General features: G+C 41.8%; 2 protein-coding genes across 4 annotated transcripts in view; one reads left to right on the forward strand and one right to left on the reverse strand.

Annotated features, from left to right (window-relative positions):
• Positions 1-2703: 2703 nt before the first annotated feature.
• ubl7b (ubiquitin-like 7b (bone marrow stromal cell-derived)) lies at positions 2704-19886 on the reverse strand. Its single transcript, XM_056238333.1, has 11 exons — positions 19791-19886; positions 19051-19228; positions 17878-17997; positions 17708-17790; positions 14308-14392; positions 14174-14231; positions 9773-9900; positions 5291-5340; positions 4635-4784; positions 3226-3315; positions 2704-2931 (listed from the first exon to the last, which is right to left on the reverse strand). Exons 2-11 carry the CDS (start codon positions 19223-19225, stop codon positions 2797-2799), a joined length of 1074 nt encoding a protein of 357 aa, XP_056094308.1. The 5' UTR covers positions 19226-19228; positions 19791-19886; the 3' UTR covers positions 2704-2796.
• Positions 19887-21609: 1723 nt separating this feature from the next.
• Positions 21610-26373, forward strand: part of cd276 (CD276 molecule) — a 113620-nt gene continuing 108856 nt past the window's right edge. For all 3 annotated transcript variants that reach the window (XM_056238332.1, XM_056238331.1, XM_056238330.1), the window contains exon 1: positions 21610-21743. The gene's annotated coding sequence lies outside the window, so the exon portion shown is untranslated. The remainder of the gene's footprint in view (positions 21744-26373) is intronic.

Below are 26373 nucleotides of genomic sequence, written 5' to 3' on the forward strand. Positions count from 1 at the left end.
TTTTTGTCTGCTTTGGTGGTCCAAAGGGGGTCCTGTCACTAAACAGAGACTGTCTAGATGGATAGTGGAGGCCATTTCAACGGCTTATACCTCAGCGGGTCAGGTTTGCCCTTTAGGTGTTAAAGCCCATTCGACCAGAGGCATGGCCTCGTCGTGGGCGTGGTCGTCTGGTTTTCCCATCCAAGACATTTGTGAGGCGGCCGGTTGGGCCTCGCCGTCCACATTTATGAAATTCTATAATTTGGAAGTACCCTCCCTACAGGCAGGGGTCTTTTCGGTATGATTAGGGCCTTGACAGTGTCTGGTCTTTCATCATTTGTTCTGTGCATAACCACATTCACATATATATGTATATAAACCCGCTTCTGGCCGGTAAAAATCTTTATTTTATAAACCCGCTAAGGCTGGTGGTATTTTCATATTCTTGACCGGGAAATTCTGATGTATTCACCTGGACCTGACGGTGTCGGCTCTAGTGTATACATATTAAGTGGTTTATGGCTTGTTCTGTATGCTCAGGGTTCCTGAGTTGCAGTGGCAACCAGTTATTCAGTGCGGCGTTTTGCATAGCGTTCCCACTGCGTATAGCTACGCAATACGAAGTGACCGTTCGAAAGGGAACTACTTGGTTACTCACGTAACCTCAGTTCCCTGAGTTAGGGAACGAAAGTATTGCGTAGCCGGCCGCACTATTTTAACTGGGTATTGTCGCTTCAGTCGTATAAACCTGCTATTTTGGGGTAGTAGGCTACTTTGGGTTTAATTGGTCGTACAATGAGATCTGATATGTTGTTAGTGTCATGAATTTTCACGTGAATAAACACATTTTTACTGTAATGGTCCAGTGGCAGAATTTTTGCCAAGCGTGTCTGGGTTCTAATCCGCACTCGAATAGCACTCGCACTCGAGGGAATTTTTTCCCCTCATAAAAAACGATAATGTTTATCAGTGGTTGTATATCAAGCAGGGACGTTTGTTTGCATTTTGTTTTGCGATTTCACCGGAACGAATAGAGAATCTCCGCAACGGATTGAAGCGCGCGTCCGAGTGAAGACATTGCGGCGCGTGCGCGAGCCACAACAGAACACTGTATCCGCGCCACTGATCGCAGAGGCAACGATCACATGATCACTTGATTAAAAAAACAACACATGTTAGCGCTAGATCGGCTCTTATTTAACAAACGAACGAAACGAATGCTCTGCTAGTTAACTGGAGATGTTTTACTTGTATTGGTACATCCGTACCGCGAGATGTTTCAAAAGTGGTGGGGACAAAATCGACCCTTGCAAATAGTGATGGGGACATGTCCCCCCCCCCCCCCCGTCCCCCGTAAATGACGCCTATGAGCCCCGCCCCCTGGAACAAGATTTATAGATCATCATGACAGAATATGCTAATCAATGACTAGAAGATAATGACACATAAGCTCATAAACTCATCAACTAAGCGTTCAGAAATGTCCTGTTGCTTCTTGTCACTTCCTCTTGAGTCTCTCCATCTCTCTGACTCCGGTTTGAACATAAAAGGCTAAAAGTTTTTGAAATGTTCAGTGTGTGTGTGTGAGGTAAAAGGACACGAGGTCTTGAAGCTCCGCCCCCTGTGCCGGGAGCATCAGCTCATTTGCATTTAAATGGACAGACACAAAACCGGTGAGTTTTGGCTCACCCTCAAAAAGTGACAGCTTTAACATGCTATATAAACATATCTGTGGGGTATTGTGAGCTAACGCTTCACACACACACACACACTGGGGACATCAGTCTTATTTGACAAATTGTGAAAAGGATTATACCACCCCTTTAACTTTTTGGACCATTCTTTTGACTTAGCCATATTTCTAACTTGCAGTCAAATGTGACTCTCAACAAACCTCGCCAGTTCAGATATTGTGTGTGTTCTAGCTCAAGCACACCTGATATGACTAATGAAGCCCTTGATTACTTGCATCAGGTGGCTTGAGACAACACCTTTTTTGCAGATTTGTGCTGTTGTGAGGGATTCTATTCAGGGGGCTGAATAATTTTGAAAATGCAAAAATCATGAAAAGTTGCATTTGTAGTTACATTTGGGAAAATCACTTTTGTTGTGTTGACCTATTTTAATTACTTTTGTTTGATCTGTTCATTGCAAACAGCTTGAAGTCTGTACATTTTGCCAATAAACCTGATTTGCAATGGGGGTTGAATAATTTCAATTGTAACTGTATATATGTGTGTGTGTGTGTGTGTGTGTATATAAAAGTACAACAATAATAATTATTTCTCCATACTACAATACTTTAATGTTAAATTACTAATAAAACATTATCCATACTAATAATATGCTTATTGTATTACTGTATTAGTAATAATACATATTCTCATGCTACTATAATAATTATAAAAAAAAAAAACATGTACAGCTTTTGAGTTTTGGTGATTTAAAACTGTTCCTAAAAACTTAAGTATAAGAATTTTGGTAGTCAAATGTGTTGAAATGAATTTTTTTATTAATATAAGAATTACATTATATATTAATTTTAATTATCCAAAATCAAGATTGATATTGAGTTGGTAGTTCAGATTTATGTGTATGCACTTTTGGAGGAGTTTCATATTTTTTTTTACACTGGATTCCCTTAAATTGTCTCACAGCGCCACCTAGTGGACATATACTGACGTCACCAGACAGGCCTAATCAAACACTCATTCACTCATGCAGTCTCACTTAAACTTAAATACAATTTGATACAACTTTTTTTATTTTTATTATTTCAGTGAAAAGTAATAAAAAAGAACAAGAAAACTGGGCCGGTCACAGTCCTCCAGAGAAGATGATCTCGAGTGCCGACTGCAGGTCCCCGTTCGTGGCCGTTAGCGCTCGCAGAGCCAGACTCTCGTCCTGGATGCCCATATCCCTGAGCTGCTGCATCTGTGTCTGCCAGCGGCCCTGCAGCGCACACACACACACACACACACACACACACACACACACACACACACACACACACACACACACACACACACACACACACACACACACACACACACACACACACACACACACACACACACACACACACACACGTGTAAGCAGCAGCCACTGCAAAATGCTGATTTTCTAAGCAATTATAGATAACATTCGCTTATTTTATAGCGAATAAACTGTGATAATGTGAGAAATGTTGGTTTGACTGTGTGTATAGTGAAATGCGTCCCCAGTAGTGTGTTGTTCTGTTGGCACCTGGAGCGAGCTCACGCCAGACGCCTGTAAGGCTTGTTGAAGAGCCTGAGTGAGGAGACTGTTGCTGACCGGAGCGCCAGAGGACATGTCCTGCAGCACAGAGGAGAGAGAGCATTAATGTGTGTGTGTGTGTGTGTGTGTCTGACGGCCCAACAGAGAACATGTCCTACAGACGAGAGTGAGCATTAGTGTGTGTGTGTGTGTGTGTGTGTCTGACGGCCCAACAGAGGACATGTCCTACAGACGAGAGTGAGCATTAGTGTGTGTGTGTGTGTGTGTGTGTCTGACGGCCCAACAGAGAACATGTCCTACAGACGAGAGTGAGCATTAGTGTGTGTGTGTGTGTGTGTGTGTGTGTGTGTCTGACGGCCCAACAGAGGACATGTCCTACAGACGAGAGTGAGCATTAGTGTGTGTGTGTGTCTGACCGGAGTGCTGGCCTTGGGGGTGCTGGCTAAAGCTAGGGCTGATGCTAGCTCGCTCTGAGTGATGGGTCGAGTGTGTGTGTGTGTGTGAGTGTGAGTGTGTGTGTGTGTGAGTGTGTGTGTGTGTGTGTGTGAGTGTGTGTGTGTCTGACCGGAGTGCTGGCCTCGGGGGTGCTGGCTAAAGCTAGGGCTGATGCTAGCTCGCTCTGAGTGATGGGTCGAGTGTGTGTGTGTGTGTGAGTGTGAGTGTGTGTGTGTGTGAGTGTGTGTGTGTCTGACCGGAGTGCTGGCCTCGGGGGTGCTGGCTAAAGCTAGGGCTGATGCTAGCTCGCTCTGAGTGATGGGTCGAGTGTGTGTGTGTGTGTGAGTGTGAGTGTGTGTGTGTGTGAGTGTGTGTGTGTGAGTGTGTGTGTGTCTGACCGGAGTGCTGGCCTCGGGGGTGCTGGCTAAAGCTAGGGCTGATGCTAGCTCGCTCTGAGTGATGGGTCGAGTGTGTGTGTGTGTGTGTGTGTGAGTGTGAGTGTGTGTGTGTGTGAGTGTGTGTGTGTGAGTGTGTGTGTGTCTGACCGGAGTGCTGGCCTTGGGGGTGCTGGCTAAAGCTAGGGCTGATGCTAGCTCGCTCTGAGTGATGGGTCGAGTGTGTGTGTGTGTGTGAGTGTGAGTGTGTGTGTGTGTGAGTGTGTGTGTGTGTGTGTGTGAGTGTGTGTGTGTCTGACCGGAGTGCTGGCCTCGGGGGTGCTGGCTAAAGCTAGGGCTGATGCTAGCTCGCTCTGAGTGATGGGTCGAGTGTGTGTGTGTGTGTGAGTGTGAGTGTGTGTGTGTGTGAGTGTGTGTGTGTCTGACCGGAGTGCTGGCCTCGGGGGTGCTGGCTAAAGCTAGGGCTGATGCTAGCTCGCTCTGAGTGATGGGTCGAGTGTGTGTGTGTGTGTGAGTGTGAGTGTGTGTGTGTGTGAGTGTGTGTGTGTGAGTGTGTGTGTGTCTGACCGGAGTGCTGGCCTCGGGGGTGCTGGCTAAAGCTAGGGCTGATGCTAGCTCGCTCTGAGTGATGGGTCGAGGCCCGGTCGCTCCACTGGGACCCAGAGTCGTCGGTCTCGACGCTGCAAACGGTCTCTGATGTCTGGCTCGGTTTCCATGCTTTAAACAACATGCACAGATTTATTCTTACTATCATTATACAATATACTGTATATCAAAATACAACAATCATAAAAAAAAAAAATCTTTATCACTATAATACTAATTAAAATACCTCTTCCTATTATATTACTATAATAATATTTTCTTTATTATATTACTAATATTATTTAAAATTCTACTTACTATATAACTAATAATAAAAAAGAATGACCATAATATTTATTATACAAAACATTTTAACTATATTAATATAATAAAATCCCCTTATTTAAATATTACAATACTAATAAAAAAAATCCCCATTACCAAAATATTACTGTAATTATACTTCAAATTCTCCTTACTATAATTTTACTAGTAATACAAATGGCCTTACTATGATAAAATGTTCAATTCTCCTTAATATAATTGTACTAACAATAAAAAAAAAATCATAACTATGATAAATAAAATAATAATATACGATTTTATACAATGTGACTGAAGAGGGGGACAAAACGTACAGGCTGGAAATCCTCATCATCATCTGACATGCCCTCGAACAGAAAACCTCCTGTCACACACACAAAACATAAAGAACAATGAGCAGATGACATCATCAGACGCAGTGAACATCACCAGACGCAGTGAACATCAGCAGACGCAGTGAACATCACCAGACGCAGTGAACATCAGCAGACGCAGTGAACATCACCAGACGCAGTGAACATCACCAGACGCAGTGAACATCATCAGACGCAGTGAACATCAGCAGACGCAGTGAACATCAGCAGACGCAGTGAACATCACCAGACGCAGTGAACATCATCAGACGCAGTGAACATCACCAGACGCAGTGAACATCAGCAGACGCAGTGAACATCAGCAGACGCAGTGAACATCACCAGACGCAGTGAACATCATCAGACGCAGTGAACATCACCAGACGCAGTGAACATCAGCAGACGCAGTGAACATCAGCAGACGCAGTGAACATCAGCAGACGCAGTGAACATCAGCAGACGCAGTGAACATCATCAGACGCAGTGAACATCATCAGACGCAGTGAACATCATCAGACGCAGTGAACACACCAGACGCAGTGAACATCATCAGACGCAGTGAACATCATCAGACGCAGTGAACATCATCAGACGCAGTGAACACACCAGACGCAGTGAACATCATCAGACGCAGTGAACATCATCAGACGCAGTGAACATCATCAGACGCAGTGAACATCATCAGACGCAGTGAACACACCAGACGCAGTGAACATCACCAGACGCAGTGAACATCAGCAGACGCAGTGAACATCAGCAGACGCAGTGAACATCAGCAGACGCAGTGAACATCACCAGACGCAGTGAACATCACCAGACGCAGTGAACATCATCAGACGCAGTGAACATCACCAGACGCAGTGAACATCAGCAGACGCAGTGAACATCAGCAGACGCAGTGAACATCAGCAGACGCAGTGAACATCAGCAGACGCAGTGAACATCATCAGACGCAGTGAACATCAGCAGACGCAGTGAACATCACCAGACGCAGTGAACATCATCAGACGCAGTGAACATCACCAGACGCAGTGAACATCACCAGACGCAGTGAACATCATCAGACGCAGCGAACATCATCAGACGCAGTGAACATCAGCAGACGCAGTGAACATCAGCAGACGCAGTGAACATCATCAGACGCAGCGAACATCATCAGACGCAGTGAACATCACCAGACGCAGTGAACATCACCAGACGCAGTGAACATCATCAGACGCAGCGAACATCATCAGACGCAGTGAACATCAGCAGACGCAGTGAACATCAGCAGACGCAGTGAACATCATCAGACGCAGTGAACATCAGCAGACGCAGTGAACATCAGCAGACGCAGTGAACATCAGCAGACGCAGTGAACATCAGCAGACGCAGTGAACATCAGCAGACGCAGTGAACATCAGCAGACGCAGTGAACATCATCAGACGCAGTGAACATCATCAGACGCAGTGAACATCAGCAGACGCAGTGAACATCAGCAGACGCAGTGAACATCAGCAGACGCAGTGAACATCATCAGACGCAGTGAACATCACCAGACGCAGTGAACATCACCAGACGCAGTGAACATCAGCAGACGCAGTGAACATCAGCAGACGCAGTGAACATCATCAGACGCAGTGAACATCACCAGACGCAGTGAACATCAGCAGACGCAGTGAACATCAGCAGACGCAGTGAACATCACCAGACGCAGTGAACATCATCAGACGCAGTGAACACACCAGACGCAGTGAACATCAGCAGACGCAGTGAACATCATCAGACGCAGTGAACATCAGCAGACGCAGTGAACATCAGCAGACGCAGTGAACATCACCAGACGCAGTGAACATCATCAGACGCAGTGAACATCACCAGACGCAGTGAACATCAGCAGACGCAGTGAACATCAGCAGACGCAGTGAACATCACCAGACGCAGTGAACATCACCAGACGCAGTGAACATCATCAGACGCAGTGAACATCATCAGACGCAGTGAACATCATCAGACGCAGTGAACATCATCAGACGCAGTGAACATCACCAGACGCAGTGAACATCATCAGACGCAGTGAACATCATCAGACGCAGTGAACATCATCAGACGCAGTGAACATCACCAGACGCAGTGAACATCATCAGACGCAGTGAACATCATCAGACGCAGTGAACATCACCAGACGCAGTGAACATCATCAGACGCAGTGAACATCATCAGACGCAGTGAACATCACCAGACGCAGTGAACATCATCAGACGCAGTGAACATCATCAGACGCAGTGAACATCACCAGACGCAGTGAACATCATCAGACGCAGTGAACATCACCAGACGCAGTGAACATCATCAGACGCAGTGAACATCATCAGACGCAGTGAACATCACCAGACGCAGTGAACATCACCAGACGCAGTGAACATCACCAGACGCAGTGAACATCATCAGACGCAGTGAACATCACCAGACGCAGTGAACATCACCAGACGCAGTGAACATCACCAGACGCAGTGAACATCATCAGACGCAGTGAACATCACCAGACGCAGTGAACATCACCAGACGCAGTGAACATCACCAGACGCAGTGAACATCACCAGACGCAGTGAACATCACCAGACGCAGTGAACATCACCAGACGCAGTGAACATCACCAGACGCAGTGAACATCACCAGACGCAGTGAACATCACCAGACGCAGTGAACATCACCAGACGCAGTGAACATCACCAGACGCAGTGAACATCACCAGACGCAGTGAACATCAGCAGACGCAGTGAACATCAGCAGACGCAGTGAACATCAGCAGACGCAGTGAACATCAGCAGACGCAGTGAACATCAGCAGACGCAGTGAACATCACCAGACGCAGTGAACATCATCAGACGCAGCGAACATCATCAGACGCAGTGAACATCAGCAGACGCAGTGAACATCAGCAGACGCAGTGAACATCATCAGACGCAGTGAACATCATCAGACGCAGTGAACATCAGCAGACGCAGTGAACATCAGCAGACGCAGTGAACATCAGCAGACGCAGTGAACATCAGCAGACGCAGTGAACATCAGCAGACGCAGTGAACATCATCAGACGCAGTGAACATCAGCAGACGCAGTGAACATCATCAGACGCAGTGAACATCACCAGACGCAGTGAACATCACCAGACGCAGTGAACATCATCAGACGCAGTGAACATCAGCAGACGCAGTGAACATCACCAGACGCAGTGAACATCATCAGACGCAGTGAACATCACCAGACGCAGTGAACATCACCAGACGCAGTGAACATCAGCAGACGCAGTGAACATCATCAGACGCAGCGAACATCATCAGACGCAGTGAACATCATCAGACGCAGTGAACATCACCAGACGCAGTGAACATCATCAGACGCAGTGAACATCACCAGACGCAGTGAACATCATCAGACGCAGTGAACATCATCAGACGCAGTGAACACACCAGACGCAGTGAACATCACCAGACGCAGTGAACATCATCAGACGCAGTGAACATCACCAGACGCAGTGAACATCACCAGACGCAGCGAACATCACCAGACGCAGTGAACATCACCAGACGCAGTGAACATCATCAGACGCAGTGAACATCACCAGACGCAGTGAACATCATCAGACGCAGTGAACATCACCAGACGCAGTGAACATCATCAGACGCAGTGAACATCATCAGACGCAGTGAACACACCAGACGCAGTGAACATCACCAGACGCAGTGAACATCATCAGACGCAGTGAACATCACCAGACGCAGTGAACATCACCAGACGCAGCGAACATCATCAGACGCAGCGAACATCATCAGACGCAGTGAACATCACCAGACGCAGTGAACATCATCAGACGCAGCGAACATCATCAGACGCAGTGAACATCACCAGACGCAGTGAACATCACCAGACGCAGTGAACATCACCAGACGCAGTGAACATCATCAGACGCAGTGAACATCATCAGACGCAGTGAACATCATCAGACGCAGTGAACATCATCAGACGCAGTGAACATCACCAGACGCAGTGAACATCATCAGACGCAGTGAACATCACCAGACGCAGTGAACATCATCAGACGCAGTGAACATCATCAGACGCAGCGAACATCATCAGACGCAGCGAACATCATCAGACGCAGTGAACATCACCAGACGCAGTGAACATCACCAGACGCAGTGAACATCAAACATCAGCAGACGCAGTGAACATCACCAGACGCAGTGAACATCATCAGACGCAGTGAACATCACCAGACGCAGTGAACACACCAGACGCAGTGAACATCATCAGGCGCAGTGAACATTATCAGACGCAGTGAACATCATCAGACGCAGTGAACATCATCAGACGCAGTGCACATCATCAGACGCAGTGAACATCACCAGACGCAGTGAACATTATCAGACGCAGTGTTTCATCTATAAGCTGTAGTTCACCTGGCATTTCGCTGTAGGAACTGGCCGATGCGTTGCGAGACGAGCCGGACTGGCTGGAGATGCTGCTGGTCACCGAGTGCAGGACCAGGACGATGGCGTTCACCAATGCCGGGTGAGAGCGGATCAACCTGGAGCACACACACACACACACACACAGAGAGGCAGGTGAGATCATGTTCACTGAAGCGTGCGACTCCAAAAGCCCTATTTTAATGATCTAAGTTCATGGTCAAAAGCGCACGGTGCAAGACGCGTATGAATCCGCTTTTGCTGGTTTAACGACGGTAAAAATGGTCGGTGCTCCCGGCGCATGATCTAAAAGGGTCGTCTCTATTCTCTTAGGGTGCTTTCACACTGGCAGTTTAGTCCGGAACGGGCCACGGCTCCGCTGTCATGGGGACCCGGGTGCGCACTGCGGTACCGAACCCGAGAGTACCGGGAGGAGGCGCTGTGAGTTCGGTTGCACTCGGACCGTGCTACGATTCGCGTGAATGTGGACTTTGCAATGACGTAAGATCAGGGCCGGATTAACCATTAGGGCAACTGGGCACTTGCCCAGGGGCCCACGACATCTAAGGGGCCCTGGGCACCAGGGGCGGAGTGGCAATCGGCAGAGTCGGGAGTTTCCCCGGTGGGCCGGTAGTGTTTCGAGGCCGCGAGGGCCGGTCTGATAAAATGTATTCATTGCAAGTTCGCCATGCGCACTTGTGGCCCAAGCGAGGGGAAGAAAAAATATATTTTAGATAACGGAGCGTATATTTGCACTAAGTGCCTGTCTTTGTAGTAAAAAGACGCGCGTCACTGAATACCTACAGTGGCGTAGGTCGTAGCGCGTGAAGTGTTTGAAAGCAGCTTTTGATGCGCTCGACCCGAGTTCGAATCCGCCTTTTGCCGAACTCTCTCTTCTCCCTTTTCCCAACACATATGAGATGTAAAATGTATAACCTAACATAAAGGTCTCTAGCGTTATATTTTGCCAACGAACTAAAATCGAAACCATGATGGCTTTGTGCCTTTATAAAACAGCACAAGACTTTAAGAATAGGCATCCTGTGTGTGCTGCGTGATTTAAAGAAAAGTGCGCTCTTTGCTCACGCGATCAGCATGGTTATCTGGTGTTTTCTCCTAAATAAAAGCTCAAGGGTTTATTTCTTGCAAGTGAAGAAATTAGGACAAAAGTATTTTAATTTTCCTGTATTATAGTGTAATGTAGACTAAAATATACTTTTAAAATATTCATTTTCATTTATATAGTACATTTATAGGCTATGGATTTTACGTCATAGGAATAATTATATAAATCATTATTAGATTATTATAATAATTGTTTGGCATCCTAAAACACCATTGATAATGTAATGTAGACTGAGACTCTCATAACTAAAAAGATGTTTGAGCCCTCTTTATTGTCCTGGTACAAATCAATGCTTTTTCTTTGTTCAACGAGCAGTTCATGGGTTGAAGCTCTTAATTTTGATCTCTCAAAGAGCACGAGATTGATGCATTTAACCTTAAAATGTACAAAATTTTCTTGCGGGGGAGCATGCCCCCGAACCCCCCTAGAGGCACAGAGGTGCACCCAACATAGCATTACAAATTCATATGGGAAAGAACGACCATTTATGAACTTTACTCCAGCATAGTACAACAAAGTTCCTTTTAAGTCAGTAAAACTGTAAATGCCATATTAAAATGTCCTTGGGCAAAATATACATTTGGCCTGCCTAAGGGGGGGGGCCTACAAGATATTGTGCCCAGGGGCCTCTGAACTCTTAATCCGGCCCTGCGTAAGATGCACGCAAACGCACCAGGGTTCGATAGAATCAAGTTGAGTGTGAAACTAGACAAACGCAAAGCAAACGAGCCCAGTGTGAGAGCACCCTTAATGAGTAATGGGTGTGTTTTGGGCGTAACGGATCTGCTCATACGCGAGGTTAAAGGTACAATATGTAGGAATTTTTCGCCACAAGAGGGCGCAGTTACCAACAATAACAAAGGCGAAGCTTGGTGACGCTATGAGGGAGAGTTGAACGATGGGAGATGTCGTTTTCACCATCCAGAGATGTTATGAACTTAATGAATCATGATCACGGATGAGGTACTTATCGTCTGATCGCAATATTTCATGTCACCATAATGAATTAACTGCAAGGAAGGCGAAATGTTATGCTAAATTATCCTGTTACAGCTATTTGTCAAATGATTTGTTGGGTTAATGCTGTGCAGTTTTACGTGTTTATGGTTAATGCCGTGTTGTTTTACGTGTTCAAACCAATCGTACTCAAAGTAAATTTGAACGAACATTTGCAAGTAATGGCTAAATATTGTTTAACAACACATATCCGATTGTATTTAATTGCACTGCCATAATCTCAGTCAAAACACAAGTGATAAAAAGCATTACCAAAGTACAAAGCGCAATATAACAGTGAATTTTCATCAGCATAACGATCACTTGATAGTTTTTGAGGGTGAATCAACATATGCATAATGATTGATCTATCACGTCATAAAGGCCTATGTATCTCGCACAACAACAGCGTGCCGCTAAACGTTACGCTCTAGTTGTCAGCGTCTGTCGCCATGGTTACGTCATGGCTATGGCAGTACGAGCGGAAACCGAGGAAAACGCGGATATTGCGTCATTGACAGGCGACATTGTTGTCCGGGACAACAATGTCGCCTATTTAAAATTGGAATTTCTCTGAAATAAAAAATCTTTGGAGACTTTTGGGATATTGTAAGTACACAACTGCAGGAAATATATCACACTGTGCAAGTGATTTTTGGATATTTTATTACAAAATTCCTACATATTGTACCTGTAAATTTGTACAGTGTGTGTGTGGTTAAAGTGAGACCATCTACGGGACAAGCCGGATTCCACCATATCTTTATGTAAACAATATTACTCTTTTACATTGTAATCCTTTCATTTTTAATATTTGGCATGTGTGTGTGCTGCTGCACGTCCCTGTGTGTCTAATAAGCAGTGTGTATAATAAGTGAAAAGCAGGTCCTAGGCACTCAGTCAAGTTTTCAATGAGGAGAAGGATAAAGTTAAAAAGTGTATAATAAGCAGTGTGTGTGTGTGTGTGTGTGTGTGTGTGTCTGTCTGTGTAAAAAGCAGAGTGTTCGCGCGCGTTGTGGAACCGCCTATAGGCTCATATTACTAACGCGCACTTTAAACAACAATAAAACTATTGCGCCATTGACTGAAACCTGGTCTAAAGTCAGTCTATTTCAGTTCCTCAAAATAGCAGTGCTCCAACAATGCGCCTGCCCTGAACACACACCAGGGGCCGTATTCACAAAGAATTTTAAGGCTAAAAGTAGCTCCTAACTGGCGAATTTAGGAGCAACTCCTAAAAATAATGGGCGTGTCACTCCTAACTTTAGGACTCCTAATTTTTTTTCACTAAGAGTAATTCACGAAGCATTTTAGCCCTAAAAGTAGCAGCTAAGTCTGGGACAGCTTAAAAGAAGTCGAGAGGACTCCTAACTCACTAAGACCTATTCACACAGGATTGTAGCGCACACCAGCATCTTTTTTTTTTTTTTTTTTTTAGCACCAGCTGGGCCAGCAGCAGTAACTGATCATGCGTCCAGTTGGGCTTTCTTTTACGTTTTGGCGACTTCATAATCCACCGTCATTCAACTATTACATTACTTCAATAAGAGCAACATTTCCTTGCTTTAGTCTATTTAGGCTAATAGGATGTCAATTAACCAAGCAAGTGTTAATGCAAGTTTCGTTTTTTCATTATTAGGCAAGTGGCGGTTTTCATTTGGGTATTAGGCTACCTTGATTTAATTTAATTTACGACTTTTCTCTCTCTCTGCCTTTTTAGAATCACACTTCACTGGGGCCTGCACAAACATGTCATTATATATGCATTTCGATGACATTACTATTATTATTTTGTGTAGGACACAGACATATTTAGATGTGGTAATTCCATGATTTGTTGCGTCTGTGTTATGTCCCGCATGATGGCCCTGTCATCTAACACTGCGAGGAAGCTCGTGCATGAGAACTGACGTCATCCATAGCAACAAAGACTCACTCTTAGTTTAGGAGTTGTCATTTTTCCTTACTAAGAGGAGGTCTGAAAGGCGCTGTGAATAACTTTTAAGAGAAAACTCCTAGCTAAAATATTTTAGTGCGATTTAGGAGTACTCCTAGTGGTAAGATCAAATTCTTTGTGAATACGGCCCCTGGTTCTCAGACCCGCCGCCCATGGGCCATAGATGAACGCACAACGTGGCGCAGGACGTGAAAATGAAAACTGTGTCGGGATGAAACTAGCAAAACACACTTGCATTGTAGCAAATGCATTTGCCCGGCGCTGCATTGCACCGAGTGTATGACAGAGCCCTGTGTGTTTGGAGGACACTCACGTGTCCAGCAGGTTCGGGTCTGTGAACTGAACGAACAGATCTTTATCCTGGAGCACACCTGCAAAACGAAGGAGCTGATGAGAGTCGCATGATTCTTCGTCCATGAGCGGTAATGCGTTTCAAAGCCAACAAACCTAAAGCTACGGGATCTGAGCTGAGTCCAGGTGAGGCCGCGATAATCTGCTCCAGCGACTCTTTATTAGCCAGCATCTTATACACCTGAAAACACACGAGAGCATGATTAACTGCTTTATTAAGCATTACAACATTAGTGGTAGTGTATGAACGCACATACACTTGCTATATGAACAAAAACAATTGTAGACATGATTAGAAAAGGACTTTTAAAAACAAATGGTCACAAATCAACCATGGAGAAATAGTCCTTGATCTTGTCTAAACATATCCAAATGAAAAGCATAATACAAGTAATAAATGATGTCAGAAAATACTGTAATAAGCAACTAGGGAATACACAGCTATCTATCCAGTATATATTTGTATATATTTATACCTAGTGGTTACAAAATGACGTTTTTTTATTTCTCCCTCAAAAAGGGAGAAATCTATGCCTTGTATTTTAACAAAAAAATTGCTTATAAATCTCTCGTTATGCTACATCATCACCAAATATTGGATTCAATCTTTTTGTCAACTTGTTTTCTTTCAGTTAAGATTTTGAATTTTTGAAAGTTATTTTTGAAACTGATTGATCTGAGCCTCACTGATTTGAGAATAACTTTTGTGATAGATGCACTTTTATCATGGATAGATGCACTTTTATCATTGATAGATGCACTTTTATGAAGGATAGATGCACTTTTATGATGAACTGATGCACTTTTATGATGAACTGATGCACTTTTATGATGAACTGATGCACTTTTATCATTGATAGATGCACTTTTATGATGGACAGATGCACTTTTATGATGAACTGATGCACTTTTATGATGAACTGATGCACTTTTATGATGAACTGATGCACTTTTATCATGGATAGATGCCCTTTTATGATGGATAGATGCACTTTTATCATGTATAGATTAGGGGTGTCCCCGACTAAGGATTTTCATAGTCGAATCAGATTCGTCAAGTCCTGCCTATAGTCGACTAATAGTCGAATCATGTGTGTGGTGTTGGGGAGGGGGCGGGGCGGGGCGGGGCTTTAACATTTTAAAGCCGCAATGTACAGAACATCACACAAAGATATAGAAGAAAATGTATAAAAACATTTTGGATCAATAAAACTAAGAAATAACATAAATAACTGCAGAAAGGCCACACTGCAGATAGGATTTGCATTTCACAAATTAAATCGGCTGAATTGCCTGTACGAGCATACTCTAAGTAAGCCTACAGCGCAACATCGATGCACTGAAAAATAATCAACAATAAAGAACACAATATACATTTATAATAAATAAAAATACAAAACGAAATAAGTCAGAATCAAGTCACAAGAAGCAGAACAAATGCGCAAAATGCCTAAAGTGCAGGGGAACAAATATTAAAAACACAAGTCACAAATAGTTAAATTAGATCACCCTGAGTGATCAATTAATAAAATAAAAATAAAGAAATTATTAAAATAACGAAAGTATGGCCAGGACTGTCAACTTTGTTTTTTTAACTGCAGAAACAACAATAAACGCTAAACTGGAGCGGCAGTCCTTTTAGCTAAACGTGTTCACAGTATCCAAAAATCAAATTAGAACCGGCTGAAATGTTTTGAAATCACTTGTACCCATACCTGATCGAGAAAACTAAATCCAGTCTTTCACTCGGCCTGTGTCCGTTTGAGTCTTTTCAAATTGTGTGCGCGGATAAAATACATTCTAAAAACGCTTAATGTGAAAAACGCTTAACGGCTTTGTCCTAAAACTGTTATATTAAAAGATCAAATTCTGTACACACCTTATTAATAAAGCATACTATATAGCCTACAGAAAAGCAGATGAGCCCAGAATATGAACGCAACGCTTTTTATTATAGGCTACGTTAAGCATTTTCCTCCCATAGAAAACCGTTAAAGAAAAAGCTTTACGTGACTTTCAGGAGAAACGCGTTGCGTTCATATTCTGGGTTCATCTGCTTATCTGCACATGGAATGGTTTCTTAAGGTGTGTAGCCTACTGTGTACATACATTAAGCACGTAAAAGTGCCATTTAAGCGTTTTAAAAGCTTTTTTCACGTTAAGCGTTTTAGAACGTCCCGAGGAAAACCAACCTGTTAACGCTGGCCGGCAGAAGTGCGATCATGGTTTTCCTGATGCTAAATCCAGCCTTGGAGAATATCCTTTCTGATGGTGTGCATCTTTAGATTTTCTTATCCCAGACATTTTTAAAGATTTAAATCCCTGCCGACAAGACGCTCCTCTGTCGGTCACGGATCGAAAGTGAAACTTAAATCTGTCACGGGGTGTTTGGATTTATTCACGCTGCACGCACGTTAAAAATATTTATTAAAAGCTTCTTTCTTTGCACATTTTTATTGACAGCATTATCATAATAGGCTGTATATTAACGTATTGACAGAAAACCAGTAGTTCTATGTGAAATCAGACATTTAGCACACTCACATGGCCAAAATGACATAATACTCGTTTAATAACACATCTGCGAAGATTCGACCGTGAGATTGGTAGTCGAATCAGGCTCCTCCTATCGAAGCATCGAATCTTCGACTATTCGGGGTCACCCCTAGTATAGATGCACTTTTATGATGGATAGATGCACTTTTATGAAGGATAGATGCACTTTTATGAAGGATAGATGCACTTTTATGAAGGATAGATGCACTTTTATGATGGACAGATGCACTTTTATGAAGGATAGATGCACTTTTATGATGGATAGATGCACTTTTATGAAGGATAGATGCACTTTTATGATGGATAGATGCGCTTTTATCATGGATAGATGCACTTTTATGATGGATAGATGCACTTTTATGAAGGATAGATGCACTTTTATGATGGATAGATGCACTTTTATCATGGATAGATGCACTTTTATGAAGGACAGATGCACTTTTATGATGGATAGATGCACTTTTATCATGGATAGATGCACTTTTATGAAGGATAGATGCACTTTTATGATGGATAGATGCACTTTTATCATGGATAGATGCACTTTTATGAAGGATAGATGCACTTTTATGATGGATAGATGCACTTTTATCATGGATAGATGCACTTTTATGAAGGATAGATGCACTTTTATGATGGATAGATGCACTTTTATCATGGATAGATGCACTTTTATCATGGATAAATGCACTTTTATGATGGACAGATGCACTTTTATGATGGACAGATGCACTTTTATGGACTTCAAAACAGAAACAGCCATTCACTGCCGTTATAAAGCTTGGAAGAGCCAGGACATTTTTTTAATTTTGATTGTATTCATCTGAAAGAAGAATATCATATACACGTAGGATGGCTTGAGGGTGAGTAACTATGAGTGAACTATCCCTTGAACTCAAATGCTGAGTGAACAGGCTGAAGTGTTGTAGTGTGTACCGACCGCTTCTCTGTACGCTGAGTTGGAGATCAGTCCGGCCTGGAGCATCCTGAACTCTCGAGCCGCTGCAGATCTGTTCACCGGCTCTGTGTGAGGAGGAACACGAGAAACATCAGCACTGATGAACCTCACAGATCCCGTAATCCCTTACTCGAGGTCAGATCCTCACGCACCAGGCTTGACCTCCGGCTCCGGCCACGTCTTCTTGATGATGTGCAGTGTGGATCCAGACTTGATCCCGTAGGAGTCCAGCGTGAGATCATCCTTGAGCACACAGCCACAGTGCACAAAGTCTGCAAAACACAGAAGCGGGAACGCACAATACACGTTCTGTTTACACAGACCCGAATACGATTCACATATTCATTAATATTCATAATAGAGCAAAACGTCCAAGCATCATCATGTTATGATTACCAAAGTCCTGATAATAACCCAGAGGAAAACTTCAAGGGAACCAGTGGCGCATTATTAATATTCCATTAATATTCTGAGTTTTAAGTTTATTTTTTTTCTATTTTAATTTGAGTAAAATTTGTACTCATTTTATTATAGATATTTTTTAACATTCCTATTTAGGTTTAATCATTTTTTTTTATTAACGGTTAATAATGTTAGTGCTTCAACAAATTTATTTCAAGGCAACATTTCTATTTTTTTTTATTTTTTTTTAAACAAATTTATTTATTTAAATTAATATTAGTGCTGGGCAAAGATTAATCGCATTCAAAATAAAAGTTTGTATTTCCATAATATATGTGTGTGTGCTGTGTATAATTATTTTGTATATATAAATACACATAAATAAATATAAGAAAAATGTGTTATTTATATATAAAATATTTATATATAATATAAATTATGTATAAATATATACATGCAAATATTTCTTAAATATATATATTATGCATATGTGTATTTATATATACAAAATAATTATACACAGTACACACACATATACTGTATTATGTGATTAATCGCGATTAATCGTTGCCCAGCACTAATTCAAATACATGTTTTGAATAGTTTTAGTTATTGATAATAATAATAACCTTGACATTCAATCGCATCCACTGACCAGTTCATAAAACATGAAACATAAATAAACATATGCATCAAGGCACTGCCAGTGTTTTTGAATGCAACAGAAAATAGTCGGATTCAGGAGTTTACATGCTTCTTCCTGATCGGATAATTGAACTCTGAGTCTCTGACTGAAACTTCACTCAGATCGATTGAGCGGTTTAAGGCCTTTCAGCTGATCGAACCATCGACCTGATCATAAATGGCTGAAGTGTGTGAATGTAGATTGACAGCGGCTGAAAGGAAGTGTGTAATGTTCTGACCGATGAGCTCGGGCTCGGGCAGCGCGTCTGATAACTGCGCTGAGATCAGTTGTTTGAGCGTCGACACCTGGTATCCTCCGGGATGAACGTCTCCAGGCTCGGACTCTGGGAACTGGAACATGGCCTTGGGTTTGTCCCGGAGTTTCAGGGAGAGATGCCATGCTGAACCCTCCATATCCTTCAACACACAACAGACCATTAACTCTCAAACGAGGAAAAGAAAACACTTCTCGTGGGAAGAAAACAGTGTTAGTGCACTTTATCTAATATATACACTTCCAGTCAAAGGTTTTGGATCATTAAGATTTTTAACGTTTTACGGCTGACCACCTGATTTAAACACCATTTTTTTCCTAGAAATATGGAATGATATAAAGAGAAATCCAAAATCTCCTCAGAAAAATCCACATTAAAACTCTAATGTGTTAACAACAGCAAAACCACCTGACTTTATCAAAACTTCAGATTTCTGTTCTGTTAATGTGTGCAAAATAATTAGTGCGTATTTATTTGGATAATAATGACGCCTTTACATATGTAAACATAACATTTTTGAAAACTTGTAAAACAAAACAATTAGCATCATGTACTGTGACTAATCAACTAATGCTAACTATTGATGTTAATGAATCTCTCAAAGATGATGATGACAGCAGATCACTTATTGTTCTAAGACACAATACATTAACTTCGCATCACGGTGACATTTAATACGACAGGATTAATATCTAATATCTCACCAGTTTGATTGTGAACGCTTCACACAACAGTCAGTGAGGCAGCGCTTTGTCAACAACTGGCAACCGGATGTGATGTCACACAGTTTCCCCTCAAAATAAAAGTCTTATAAATATTGTAGCATATTTTATATAATGTTGCGTAGTGCCTATGGAATTCATGTGTATGAATATAGACGCTCTATCGTGATTTATAACGTAGGCCTATATGTAATTTAATAATTAACCTATGTTAAATAGGCTATATTGACGTACTTTCGTTAAATTATTATTAAATTAAATAATATACTTTTAAATAATTAAATAATTTAACACGTAAATATAAAGTTTTTTATTTCGCATGTTTTTTTTTTCTAATGTGTTTAATTTGAATCACTGTAACGAAGTGTGGAATTCAGTCTGCGCCCCCATGTGGTTTTGAGAGGTAATGCAAGGGTGACGTTAGTCATTACTATTTTTAAAAAAACATAATAATAATTGTTAATACTCAGTAAAACCAGCGGTGTGATTGGGACATTTAATAATATATGCTATATAGAAGTGAAAGTGAAAGTCTCTGTATAATAACATCAGCCAGAGGAACATGTACCTTTAATGCAATGGCAGTGCAATGTGGTGTTTGGGAACTTTTGTGATTTATTGTCTGGGTCAGGATGAGATGTAGGTGTGACTCTCCACGGGGGATCCTCTGCTGTTTAAACCTGTTAAATTAAACTATTAATGTAAACCTGTCACAGAAAAATAAAGGTGCCAGAGTATAATAAAAAAACAACAACAAAAAAACGAGCAATTAGGAAAAGATGCCACTTTGCATATATTTAATAATATTTTTAGGTAACACTTTATTTTACAGTGTCCTTGTTACATGTTACATGTAGTTACTATAGTAATAACAGTAAATTATGCATAATTATATGCAACTAACCCTAAACCCTAATTCTAACTCTATAGTAAATACATGCAGTTAATTATTATTTCTCACAGTAAATGTATAATTACACTGTAACACGGACACCTTAAAGTAAAGTGTAACTTAATTGTATAAGTCCAATAGCCTTTTTGCTTTTGGATATATACAAAACATTAGTATTGCCAGATTTACTTTATTTAAATTATTATGTTGTTATGTTATTATTTTATTATTATATTTAGGGTCCCTAATACTACTACTACTACTAATAATAACAATGGGCTATATTAATTATTATACTAATAATAATAACAATATATATTACTAGGCCTATATCAAACCCACATATAGTAAATATGAAATAGTAAGCATAATCAATTTTTGACTGTTATTATTATCAATTTTACAATTGTAATGATAATAGTAGCCTACAATAGTAATGCTACATCATGAGTAGACTTTGTGTTCACCAGTTTTTTTTTATTTTATTTTATTTTTATTGCAGAACTTATACATAACTCCCAGCTCAGGGAAGTTCAGCAAGGTTGTGTCTTTTACAATGAACAAACAAGAAAACATAAATATCCTAGGTTTGCATACATCGAATTATGTAATTATACATGCACAAAAAAGAATGAAAAGCACAATAATAAGGTCAAGTCATATCTTTGAATGAATCATCATAATGCATCAATGCAGTTTGCACTTTTTGTGTGATTTATAAGCCTGGGGATGTTTGTTCTCCAGGAGTGAACGGTGAAAGCCCGGTGGGTGACGTCATCAGACGGGAGCGAGCGCAAGAGTGATGTAGGAGTGGTTTCGCTTCCCGACTGAGGAAAACCGCATAAACCATCTCACAGAAACGCTATTTCACGAAGCTTTGCCTTCTTCATAACCCCAGCAGGCGCTAACAGGCGTTCCTCACGCGTAAACACAGCAATGACAGAATAAAGTTCGTCTCGAGTCTCCTCGGATCTGCTAGATCATTATACACACAGCTGGATTAACGGAGCTTTGTCCTGGTCCAACTTCTCATCGCTGGGATGGTAAGTTCATTAAACATGTCTTTCAGAAGCAGATGCATGCTGGGGATTTGGGAGAAAATACGGCTTGGTTTATACAGCATATGCAATGGAGAGAAAAAAAAATGAATGAAAGGAGTCAAAATGTAAGTAGCCTAAGTACAGCGACATCATGGTGCTTTAAAAACAATCGTGTTACTTTTATTTGTGCCATATTTCATAACTCACTTGTTGGTGGTTTGCTTTATTGAATCCAGGCCTTCGGGTTTTGTGTTTTAAGGTTTTAAGATCCTTTAAAATCCCAAAGTGAGTGTTGTTTGGCAAGGGCAGGTCTTTGTGTGAGTGTGTGAAGCTCCACCACACCCTGAGCTCTGGATCTGACCTCTACCTTCTGTCTCTCACACACACTGATCTACTGAGATCTCCATCAGATGTCCTGTAGATCTCCCTCAGATGTCCTGTAGATCTCCCTCATCGGCGCTCTGGTGTAACGCTGCATCTGTAACACATCAGATCATGTCGTGGGTTTACTACGCCGGGTCTACAAACTCTCAAACTTCTGAGACTTGAGATCAGAGAATGAGAATGAGATCAGCCTGTAAATCTTTACAAATTAAAAGTTAGCTCTTTGAACACCTGATATGAGCTCTCCACCTTTAATTCGTAACTGTCCTGTCGTAACGTATTGTAACAGTCCATCATGAATTATAGGGATGTTTCACCCAAAACTGAATATTATGTCATTATTTACTCAATCTAAAGTTGTTCCTAGCCTGTATGAGTTTCTTTCTTCTGCTGAACACAAAAGAAGTTGTTCTGAAGAATGTTTGTGACCAAACAGTTGTTGGACGCCATTGACTTCCATATGGGGAAAAAATACTATGGGAGTCAATGGGGTCCAACAACTGTTTGTTTATTCAGGTTTGGAACAACTTGAGGGAGAGTTATCGAAGCTGGTTTCCGCCACAGAATACAAAATAAAAAACTTATCTCACAATTCTCACTTTTTTCTCTCAGAATTGCTTGATATAAAGTCGCATTTGTGTTATAAGGTCCGAATTGTGTGATATAAAGTCGCAATTGCGTTATAAAGTCCGAATTACGTGATATAAAGTCGCAATTGTGTTCTAAAGTCCGAATTACGTGATATAAAGTCGCAATTGCGAGTTATAAAGTCCGAATTAAGTGATATAAAGTCCAGAGAGATCACAAGAGATCCAGAGAGATCCCGAAAGATCCAGAGAGATCACGAGAGATCCAGAGAGATCCCAAGAGATCCCGAGAGATCCAGAGAGATCCCGAGAGATCCCGAGAGATCCCGAGAGATCCCGAGAGATCCCAAAAGATCCAGAGAGATCACGAGAGATCCAGAGAGATCCCGAGAGATCCCGAAAGATCCAGAGAGATCACGAAAGATCCCGAGAGATCCCGAGAGATCCCGAGAGATCCTGAGAGATCCAGAGAGATCCCGAGAGATCCCGAGAGATCACGAGAGATCCCGAGAGATCCCGAGAGATCACGAGAGATCACGAGAGATCCTGAGAGATCACAAGAGATCCCGAGAGATCCAGAGAGATCCCGAGAGATCCCGAGAGATCCTGAGAGATCACGAGAGATCACGAGAGATCCTGAGAGATCCAGAGAGATCCCGAGAGATCACGAGAGATCACGAGAGATCCTGAGAGATCCCGAGAGATCCCGAGACATCACGTTCACTTCCAGAGAAGGCAGACATGCTGATTTCTCTTCAAAAGAATTGCTGACTTTGCATGTCTGTTATATATTTAGTTATGTTCTATTTTGTGTGTTAAAATTAAATAGTTTTGTAATTGTTTTTATTGATAATTCCTTGAAGTGTTATATATTTTTTTGTAAATTAAGATGCATTGTCACAGTTTTACTGGTAATAGCCTAAATGTGACAAGAATAAAAGGTCGAATTTATTTGCTCTTTTTTTTTTTGTCCTCCAAAAAATATTGGAATCGGAACCAAGAATCGTTAGAGTTGAACCGATCCCAAGCTTCTACTGTCTGTGTACCCAACCCTAGTCGTCTGGCACTGGACTGGAGATCCCGGAGTGTTTCCGGCCGATGGACACAGTCTGAGGCGTCCTGAGATTCAGAGAAAGAGCGAAAGATCTCCGAGAATAAAGTTCCTGTGGTCTATAATGTGTGGAGTTTAATCGGACTCTGCTTTATAACTTCCCTGAAGGTTTTCCTCGTAAGGAAGTAGCAGAGTCTGTCCGCATGTTTCCTGCTGATGTCAGGGTTAGTGTGTGTTCATGAGTAAGGCATAGCGAAAGGGTGACGTGTCTCGTATTACACACTGGGAGCTTTACTGGGAAGAGTTTAGTCCTGTGCTGTTAACTCTGCTTATGCTGTTATACAGTCATATCTATACAGTTATTCTGTCATATAATCGTGCTCAGATCTTGATTGTGTTACAGTAGATGTGGATCTGCAGCTGTTCGTGTCCGTCAGTCTCAGATATAAACTCAGCTTTATAAACTAATGGACACACGCACACACACTTCCTGTTTTGATGTGTCAGCACAGGACGGAAAAACCCTTTAAAGAAGTCTGACTTTAGTTTTTCCAGTGAAAAGAAAGAAAGAAAGAGGAAATGAGAGCAGGATGCAGAAATCATGACCATCTCTACAGGAAACATGTAATCTATCTATCTATCTATCTATCTATCTATCTATCTATCTATCTATCTATCTATCTATCTATCTATCTATCTATCTATCTATCTATCTATCTATCTATCTATCTGTGTTTGCTCATTAACTTTGCTTCTGCTCACTTTAATGTAAATGCAATGGTTTCTCCTCCGTCGGCAAGAATATGGTTGTACAATAAAAAAGCGAACACATTCATGAGACATCAGTAGAACAAATTTCAGTTTGAATCATTCATAAAGGCTTATTACATAAATCGGCGCGTTTAATTGAACAACAAATTACAAATTAGGAAAGGTTGTATGAAGTATTAATGCTGCTGATGTTTGATGAACGAGGCCCAGTGTGTTCTCAGGAGTCTCCGTGTAGAGTGTGTGTTTCAGTGAAGAAGATGTTTCTGAAGTCTTCCTCAGGAGAGTTATTGAGGACAGTGAACGCTCGTGCTTCTTTATATTCAGATCTGTGCTCTGCGCATCAGGAGACGCGGCAGCTCTGTCTCGCCAAGAGCAAATGAAATCTCTCGGTGGCAAAGCGAAGCTCCAGCAAGAGAGAGAAAAGAAATGGAGCTTTTCCTGCCAGATGTCAAACTCACTTTAGCAGTCTGAGAAGTTTAAACTTAGCAAAACACACACACACACACACACACACACACACACACACACACACACACACACACACACACACACACACACACACACACACACACACACGCACACACACACACACACACACATACACACACTTTTTTATAATATTTTATATTTTTATTTAATCACTTATTTATGCATAGTGTCCACCAAGAACATTTCTTTTTTTGTACAATCTTATTCATTCGTAGCGCCTTAATATTATTGAATACAGCATTAAAAATTCAAATTAATTTAAATCAAGGCAGAGGCGATTTACACTACTTGCAAAAAGCAAAATAAAAAACACAGTGTAATAACTGTAGTGAGATTTATGAAGAATGTGCCAGATTAGTTCTCTATGCCTGTTGTCGGCATCTGATGATTCTGCTGGAAAGTGCGGTGAAACACTTCAGTCTGTGATAAACCAATCGGAAGCAAGTCCAGACCACCTAATTATCAGACCGAAATGTAAGAATAATAATAAAAAAATGTTAAAGGTGCAGTGTGGGATTTTTAGCGGCATCTAGTGGTGAGAATTGCAAATTGCAAACAGCAAGTCACTCGCGGCCTATCCCTCGGTTTTCAAACTCGAATGAGAAGCTACGGTGGCCGACGTAAGACAAAATATGTCGTCGTCTGAGTCTGAGTCAGCAGCAGAGAGTAGTAAGTCAAGCAATGAGGTTTCTTTAGCGCTGTTTGTTCGCTTTCGGCTACGGTAGAAACATACCTTCAGACTTTCATAGAAGGGGATTCCCGCGTCTATGTAGATATAAATGTCTCATTCTAAGGTAATAAAAACATAACGGTTCATTAAGTAAGGTCTTTATACACCACTGAAAACATAGTTATGGATTTTATATTGCATTTCTGTCAATAGATCCTCAGAAATAAACACAATAGGCTTTTTTCTCTGATTTTGGAAACTCGATCGACTTAAAATGCTTCCAAGATCGACGGGTTGGTGATTCCTGTAACTGTTTTACGGTCAATGACAAGAGTAGCCTACTAATCATACTAACTACTTAACCAGCACATTTATCCCCACATAGCAAAGCCATAACACAGCGAGGGAGAAGAATTACATGAAACAATCCAACTACATATTTACACCACTGACAAGGGAAAAGTCACTACTCACGGTGTTTATGACTAGCTTCTTCTAGCTTCCTGCGGCTTCTCTTTCAAGGTAGTGACGAAACGCGCTCTGTAACGCTGTGTGTTCGCGTTCGGCTACGGTAGAAACATGACGTCACAATATGGCGACCTTCATAGAAGGGGATTCCCGCGTAGATATAAATGCCTCATTCTAAGGTAATAAAAACATTACGGTTTATTAAGTAAGTTC

This window comes from Rhinichthys klamathensis, unplaced genomic scaffold (genome assembly GCF_029890125.1).
Source record: "Rhinichthys klamathensis goyatoka isolate OS25496 unplaced genomic scaffold, OSU_Roscu_1.1 h1tg000519l_1, whole genome shotgun sequence".
NCBI lineage: Eukaryota > Metazoa > Chordata > Actinopteri > Cypriniformes > Leuciscidae > Rhinichthys > Rhinichthys klamathensis.